An 8,737-nucleotide genomic window follows, 5' to 3' on the forward strand; every position below is an offset into this window, starting at 1 on the left:
AATAGACGCATTCATTCGGTCAATATTCAGTCAATATTTCAGTCAATATGCGTTTATCAATTGCAATGATGTCGATGAACTTTTCACAACGGTTCACGGACGGTTCCCTAGACCAAAGGTATAGACTTTGCCTTTAAAACTATTTGAACGTTCAATTTGCTTGTCCCTATACAAATCGCTTTTACAAGTAAACAAATAAAAACATTACAAAATTAATAATAAAAGTAAAGATGCATTGATAAAATATTTTCATCACAATCAAATACACTATACGATAACCTTAACTAACGCACAAAATTATATTGTTTGCCAGGTCGGTTGAATGCTTAAACAACATTGATTGGGTCAAACGAATAATTGAAATTTTATTGTTTCAATTCGTCATTTAAACATTAACCCAATGAAACTATTTGTGTTTCTATTTTAAGACGAATGGTAAATTAAAGGTTTTCTTTATAGTTGATAAAATCAGATGAGCCGACACGAAACAAATTAATATTACCACCTAAGCATGTTTCTCATAAAACTATACGTACTTGCATTGTGGGTAAATGTTTTAAACGGATTGGTACGACTTTGTCTCGTACTTATTAGAGTGTTTTTGTAAGTACCTGAACCCAAAAGGTTACAAGCGTTTACCAAAAACATTGTACACAATAATTACATCAAGTAAATTCGAGTGACGATTCACAAAAAAAGGTTGCTCGTGATGCCAATAGTCATGCACGTATTATTTCTTAAACAGGTACTTGCGCGAAACAAGTCGTGATCTTTGCTGAATTTCATTTGAAATGTTTTCAATCAATAAGGAATTCGAGTCATACGGCTACAAATTTGATTTGAAACAAGATTTTGATTGTGGAAAAAAAAAAATCATTTCGAATACCCTTATCCAGTGCTTTTCTGAAAGATTCGCGAAAATAATGTGTTACATCATCACTCATGTTCCATCATGGGAGCTCGAATTGTATAGCCGCTTTGTGGCAGCGTAGAGGTATAACAAAGCAAACTCCCACGTATTACTTCAAAGCATTGTCATTTTGACGCATCCCATCAACGGAAGAAGTGTCTTTAGTTTTTCAAAACCTTGGAAAATTCAGAAGTGAACAAATATCAAAATCACATTTAAATAAACAAACACGTTATATTGTTCACGTCAAAAACAAATTCGATCAATATACCTGTTTAAAGTCACCTGGAAGTGGTATTTTTTCAAAATAAAGCTTTTGCCACTATTATATGTGTTTTGATGAGTTGAATGTGAATAAACAGTTAACTAAGGTTTTAAGAAATCAGTTCTTATGTTATTTACAAATTTAAGAGTAGACCCCGACCCGAGAGGGCGCTGTTCGTGACGTCAATCGAGGCAGACTTTGCCTGTAATGCGTAGAGTAAACACAATTGCAAAGTACATGTACGGACCAAGTCGTGAGTTTGTACGTTTCAATGCAGAAAAACACTTTTTGAAATGTACCAACTCACGACGTGGACGTACATGTACTTTGCACGTGTGTTTACTATACGCATTGCAGGCAAAGTCTGCCTTGAATGACGTCACAAAAGGGGTAGGCGGAGTCAGCCCCCAAACAACTTTATATATTTTTAAACATATAAATCGTGACAAACAATTACTAAAAATATTGTTTTATTGTTCGTAAGCATATACTCTTATGTTTGAAAGAAAAAAAAATCTATTTCCAGGTGACTTTAAGCTTAAAGCCATTGGACACTTTCGGTAAACAGTATTGTCGAAAGGCCCACACTTCGTGTATCACAACTGATATAAAAAATAACAAACCTGTGAAAATTTAGGCTCAATCGGTCATCGGAGTGGGGAGAAAATAACGGGGAAACTCATCCTTGTTTTCGCACGTCTCGCCGTGTCATGACATGTGTTTAAAATAAATCCGTCTATCTCGATATCGAGAATCGAAAAGTAAAGCATTTCATGGAATAATATTTCAAGAGAAGTCTTTCACCATTACCTTCTGTAAACCCTGTAAGTTATTTGTAAATCTGTGAACTTTTATTTTTTTCTGTGCCGAAAGTGTATAATGGCTTTAACCACTGGGTGAATTTGAAGCTTTAGTCGTAAAAAAAACTTAAAAAAAAAACTCTAACTCTATTTGAGAAGCATGAACATTAATTGTTTCAGCCGTGTATCTCTGTTCAACCATTAATATTTCACATTTAGTCTCAACCAAGGTACTCCAGAGCAGTTTCCCTTATCTTTCCACTCTCTTCTTCATCTCGAAGTAAGTAGATCCAATAATGGCGGCAGCTTTCCGAGGCATTGACCAAAGTCTGTTCTAAGAAGACTTCACACAGGATGAAACTCAAGAAAGGGAACTTAAGATGCTCAAAACCAAGCTCCCCTAGAGACTTCAGCATACGAGTTATCCTCAGATAGTTGTGTGAAGATCTGTTAGTATGGAAAACGACGAGAGCAGTATTAGAAATGCAGACCAGTTTAGTACCAAAAACCTTTCCCCCGAAGAAAACACAGAGCAATTGTTAGACTTGATTCAAGTCCCGTTCTCGTGTGAGAGGTCCCCAAGCATATCGTGCCACTAGCAAACAAGTCTGACAGTCCGCGCTCGCTTTAAAATATGTGGTCTCACGCGTGCGGAACAGGTTGGGAAATGCAGAGCATAACACAACAGTTTTCTTGCGAATGGCACGAGATAGGGACTTGGGTCAAGTCTTAGCAGTGGGGGACTTTTAGGACGCTAGGACGCTGGGTGGCAGCAGACTAACAGGTAAATGCTTGAATTCCAAACATTTTAGTGAGAAATTAGTTCTTTCTCAAAAACTACTTTACATCAGAGGGAGCCGTTTCTCACAATGATGTATGCATTCAACAGCTCCCCCTTGCTCGTTACCAAGTAAGTTTTTAATATGCTAACAATTATTGCGAATAATTACCAATAATATCCACTGCCTTTAGAGGCAGTGGACACTATTGGAAATTACTAAAAATAATTATTGGCATACAAGCTTACTTGGTGACAAGTTGATGGTATAAAACATTGTGAGAAACGGCTCCCTCTGAAGTGCCATCGTTTTAGAGAAAGACGTAATATTCCACGAATTTGATTTCGAGACCTCAGATTTAGAACTTGAGGTCTCGAAATTAACCATCTAAACGCACACAACTTCGTGTGACAAGGGTGTTTTTTCTTTCATTATTATCTCGCAAGTTCGATGACCGATTAAGCTCAAATTTTCACAGGTTTGTTATTTTATGCTTATGTTGAGATATACACCAACTGTGAAGGCTAGTCTTTGACAATTACCAATAGTGTCCACTGCCTTTAAAGCCCGTTTGATGTTTCTCTCATCCATAGCTTGGTGTAGACTATAGCAAACCATTGTTTTATACAAAATGAAACTATAAAATTTGATGACGATTCTCAAATATCTTAAACCTAACGTTTGAGATGTCTAAACCTTTCTTCCCAGTGTCTCCTCGTACAATAACTATTCTCAAAGATCTTAAACCTAACTATTGAAATGTATTAATCTTTCTTCCCAGTTGTCTTCTCCTACAATAACTATTCTCAAAGATATAAAACCTACCTATTGAAATGTCTTAATCTTTATTCCCAGTTGTCTTCTCCTACAATAACTATTCTCAAGATCTTAAACCTACCTATTGAGATTTCTAAACCTTTCTTCCCAGTTGTCTCCTCGTACAATAACCCCAGTCTTCTCATCCTCAAGACTCATGCCCCAGAAATCAAGCATCATGTGGTATGACTTCAAGACTCGTTGTCTAGCAGCAGGGTCCTCAATAATACTCTGATAAAGAAGAAAGGTAAAATCACAAGATACATTAATATAATAACAAAAACCAAAGAAGGCAAAATACAAAATAAACACAACAATACATGCAAAGGAGAAGCACAGATAGATTCAATGAATAATGTTTTTTTGCAGGACACAAAATACAATGTCCACATATTTACATTAAAATTGCCCGTTCCAAGATAATAATGTTAGAAAGCTTCCCTTTAAATATTACTTGCCTAGGTGCTGTAGTTTCACAAAAAACAAATTCGGCTCAGGAGACGAACACTATTTTGGCATGATACAACGTATTTTTCACAGTACTGGTCTTTACTGAAAACATCGTTCTGTGATTTTCACCTTTTTTTTCTCAAAAACTGTTGACGACTTATGAAGCTGAAACTTCTATCAGGTAATACAATCATGTTCATTCACAAAGAGTAGGGATTCATGTCATGGCCAAATAACTTGATCTAAAAAAGGTATCAAAACACTTTAAGTGAAAGTCAAGTGATCAAAATCAGAGAAGTTACACTTAAAATCAATTTATATTTATAATGAATATTCATCTTCTAAAAACTTTTTCTTTCTTACCTTTGCCTCGTGAAGTTGAAGCTCTTGAGCCTGATGATTGTACATCGATAATTCTCGGATTGGAAACAACCTACAAAACAAGTCACAACCATTATTCTGTTGCAAATAACTGTTTAAAATTGTCCCAATGAAAATTGTATTTACTGTCATTGAGGATCCCAACATGAAATAAATGTCTGAATGTCTGAAATAAAATCGAGTGAATGATTTTATGTATTAGTTTGCTTGCTGTTGTCCTCTAAAAGATTGTCCTCTAAAAAGTGATGATTTCTTCAAAACTGTGATTAGCTCAATCTTATTTCTCAAAATAAATGCCCAGCTATAGCTTTGAAAAAAGTAAGTAAGCCTAATAGAACAAGTTAAATCTTTCAACATAATCCCAAATAATCCGTCTGAGATACAAGAATAGTGTGCCAGTAAATCTGTCAGATGGTTGACAAAATTCTTCATTGTCATCTTTTAAAGCCATTGGACACTTTCGGTAGAAAGTATTGTCCAAGGCCCACACTTCGTGTGTCACAACTTCTATAAAAAAATAACAAACCTGTGAAAATTTAGGCTCAATCGGTCATCGGAGTCGGGAGAAAATAACGGGAAAACCCACCCTTGTTTCCGCACGTTTCGCCGTGTCATGCATGACATGGGTTTTAAATAAATCCGTAATTCTCGATATCGAGAATCGATATTGTTTTAATGTTTTCTCAAAAAGTAAAGCATTTCATGGAATAATATTTCAAGAGAAGTCTTTGACCATTACCTTCTGTAAACCCTGTAAGTTATTTGTAAATCTTTAAAGTTTTTTTTTCTGTACCGAAAGTGTCCAATGGCTTTAAGATCTTGGCCCCTTCACAGCTAATAATGACTGAATGTGGTAATATTGACAAATATTTGAAAAACAAGTTTTTAATTCATGCAAACACACATGGCCGTTCTTTACTACCAACATACCACTGAATGAAGTCATGGCAAGTCTCAAGCAAACTGTAGTTTCCATACCAGACGTCATGAACTTGATCGATAGACATACCTCGGGAAGGGTAGTGATGAATACAAAATTAGTAATGACAAGAGTCTAATTATTTAGAAAAGAAATCTCAATTCTCTTGAAAATCATATCCTAAAACAGAGACGAAATGAAAATACACACCAACAGCTAATAAACAAGATCATCATTTTGGGACATAATTCAAGGTGTTTGTTGTTGAGAGTTGTCTTAAAATGTTTTCTACAATAAGACGTACTCATGGGTGATGCAGTGTTGGATGGTGTGCCAAGATGTTTTGCAGACCATTCGGTTTCCTCCAACAGGAAAAAAAATAAAACACTTTCGATCTCTGGCTGTGCTCCATGGTCATAATGGGTTGGTGTGGCTGGCTGTCAAAAGCACCCTTGCATGCCGTCCTTCGACATTCAGCTCTTAGCTGCGAGTAAGGATGATTAGCCTCCCACTTGGGTTTTTCTGGTACCAAAATGTCCTTTCATACAGTACATCTTTAGTATTTAGTGGAAAACATTGGACACCCCTTCTGGAACATCTGATAGACACTTACCATTACGCCCACGTTTGTTGTTGCTATAGAATAGCCAATTCTCACAAAGATGTATGTTGTCTTCCTTTCCCTGTAAAAATAAAACAAAACATAATAAATAAAGATGATCAAATAATTAAGTTGTGAAAAACTGCAGAAATGAAATGGAACCAATATTGAGCAATCTATCTGTTTTAGAAGTTCCTGAGAGGTGCTGAGGTGTTGAACCCCGCCCTTTCTTGCACCATTCGTCACTAATCCCAAACCTCAGTTTAAAAGCCTTTATGATGCTCTCAATGACACATCGAGAAAATTGACTCTCGAAAGTGTCTCGATTCAAAACACTTCTAAATTAAACCGAAAAGTTAATAATGATATTGATTACCGGATAGCCTTGACGGTACGTCAGAGTGTCTAGTGCTGCCCTAGTTGGCTGGTTCAGTTGGTACTGGAATGTTATCTGCTCCCATTGATTTGATCGACTTTTTTGTTCCCATTGATTTAATTGACTTCTCTGCTCCCGTGGATTTGCTCGACTTCTCTGCTCCACTTCATTTGCTCGACTTCTCTGCTCAACTTCATTTGCTCGACTTCTCTGCTCAACTTCATTTGCTCCACTTCTCTGCTCAACTTCATTTGCTCCACTTCTCTGCTCAACTTCATTTGCTCGACTTCTCTTCTCCCGTGGATTTGCTCGACTTCTCCTTTTCCATGGTTTTGCTCGACTTCTCTTCTCCCGTGAATTTGCTCGACTTCTCTGCTCAATTTCATTCCTGTCTCCATATAGCAGATTCTTGAAGTACCCATACTTCTTCAAGATCAGTGTTTTGAGGAATCCAGGTATCTTTATGACCTGGCTCTGAAGGAAAAAAAAGTTTACGCAATAAACAACACTGAATTTTACCATGCTTATTCAAAAACATACAAAATATGAATGATAAATCATTTCAAAATTTTGCAAAGTCATGGCTTGTTTGGTTTTTTTTTGGGGGGGGGGGGAGGTGGCACGTAACTGGATGGTACATGTATTGTATTGCTCAGGGCCCAATTAGCATGTAGGTAAGCACAAACAAATCTTAGCACAAAATAAGTTACCAGCCAAAATACCATACAGTTAACACTGCTGCGACTGGTACCCAACCCACCAATTTCTTGCTAAAGCAGAACAAATTTTCCTAGCAGAATTTTCTGCTTACCAGCTTTATGAAACTGGGCCATGCATTTATAACTACATGTAAACTCCATTAAAAGTAATCACTCACACAGATTTCCCGAGCACACGAAAACTGCAACATGACACACCTCAAAATTTATCACAAAGCTATAAAACTTTGTTTAAAAATAAATGGTAAAATAATTTATCTGTAACTTTAATTAAATATAAATGATCAATTTTCTCCCTGATGGCATCTTACCAGATAACCTTGTTGACAGAACGTCTTAGTTTCCTCCACAGTCATGTGTGATGAAGGTGGGTACGTGACGGACCAACGGCTGTATTCATGATATATCACGGTATACCTGAAGAACAGATCCGAGCTCAAGATCCGATAGAGCAATGGCCTCATTGAACGCTTCCAAAGAAAACATGACAGGTGCCATATACACCAGGAAGGAAAGCACATTAGCATGATTGTTTTGAAAACGTCTAAAAACTCTAAAAAACATTCCAACATTAGGCAAATCATGATACTGGACAAGATAACAGCTTAAAAATCAAGCTTAACGATGGCTGTTGCAGGTGAAGAGTAGAGCCTATGATTCCCTAAAGCAGAGACAAACTATGAAATAGTGTCACATCTACGAATACGAGTAATGTTAAACGTACTTGATTGCTGGGATGGGAAAATCCAATACTGATGACACACCAATTGACATGGACCACCTCCTTCCCATATGTAGGTTGCCGCTTTATTATAGCACATTGTGTAAAGTTATGGATTATATTTATACACCCGTATTATTCAACAAAGGGAGCGACCATATTATGTGGTTCATGAAAAACGAGGTCACAAATCAAAACACGATTTCTGTGCGCCGGGTATTCCCCTATTTCACAACCACACACCGAGTACAATGCAGTAGACTTGTACAAGTCTTTGTATAGAAACAGCTCTCATGCAACTATCACGCGAGAGGGGGCTGTACTGTGCGAGGGCTGTTCTCACAACGACTCCAATCTGATAGGTGTGTATTAACTATTACGTAAATCGATATTATCCTAGACATTTCTATACATTTTATTACTGTTGAGTTATGTGGCATCCATCTTTTCATATACTCATTGCTTTTTGTTTTTAAATAAGGGAATCAATGTGTGGTGAAGAGGTTTTCAACTAGTGGTTTAATCCCAACGAGCCCTGGTTCTTGATAATTTTACCGAGACGAAGTCGAGGTAAATTATCAAGAACCAGGCCTTGGCGGGTTTAAACCACTAGTTGAAAACCGATTCAACACACTTTGATTCCCATTCATAATACATTTTCGGTAAAAAACATCAACACTTTTTGGTCAAAAAGTGAAATAAATGCAAAAATTATAATAGTTCAATGATTTCTTTCAACACAACACCCCTCCAGCTATGAAATGGTAAAGCCCTCCGCCGCCCTCGGTTAAACAACTCCTTATAAGGGAATGCTGTGCGCGTCGCACGTATCGCGTGATGTGGCACAACTGATTCAGCCGTTGCTCTCGACCAATAGGAATGAAGAAACTGTCTTATAAGAACAGGTGCAAGCTCGCGTGTCACGCCCATGTTTCAACACTTTTTACTGGTCATAAACAAAGGTTTATACACACCCACGTAACGCCTAACTGTTAACCAA

At 37.0% G+C, this 8,737-nt stretch overlaps 1 protein-coding gene across 1 annotated transcript; it reads right to left on the reverse strand.

Annotated features, from left to right (window-relative positions):
* Positions 1-36: 36 nt before the first annotated feature.
* On the reverse strand, positions 37-7,884 carry LOC139944755 (uncharacterized). Its single transcript, XM_071941848.1, has 7 exons — positions 7,328-7,884; positions 6,298-6,771; positions 5,934-6,003; positions 5,332-5,410; positions 4,384-4,453; positions 3,653-3,801; positions 37-2,422 (listed from the first exon to the last, which is right to left on the reverse strand). Exons 1-7 carry the CDS (start codon positions 7,598-7,600, stop codon positions 2,197-2,199), a joined length of 1,341 nt encoding a protein of 446 aa, XP_071797949.1. The 5' UTR covers positions 7,601-7,884; the 3' UTR covers positions 37-2,196.
* Between the last annotated feature and the right edge of the window lie 853 nt (positions 7,885-8,737).

Source organism: Asterias amurensis, chromosome 12 (genome assembly GCF_032118995.1).
Source record: "Asterias amurensis chromosome 12, ASM3211899v1".
Classification (NCBI taxonomy): domain Eukaryota; kingdom Metazoa; phylum Echinodermata; class Asteroidea; order Forcipulatida; family Asteriidae; genus Asterias; species Asterias amurensis.

Excerpts from the sequence above, each read along its gene's own strand:
- LOC139944755 (XM_071941848.1), bottom strand. The coding sequence starts at position 7,600 with ATGATTTGCCTAATGTTGGAATGTTTTTTAGAGTTTTTAGACGTTTTC. Across the intron at positions 6,772-7,327 it reads TCTGTCAACAAGGTTATCTG|AGCCAGGTCATAAAGATACC; the intron begins GTAAGATGCCAT and ends TTTTTCCTTCAG. Across the intron at positions 5,411-5,933 it reads CAACAAACGTGGGCGTAATG|GTATGTCTATCGATCAAGTT; the intron begins GTAAGTGTCTAT and ends ACCCTTCCCGAG.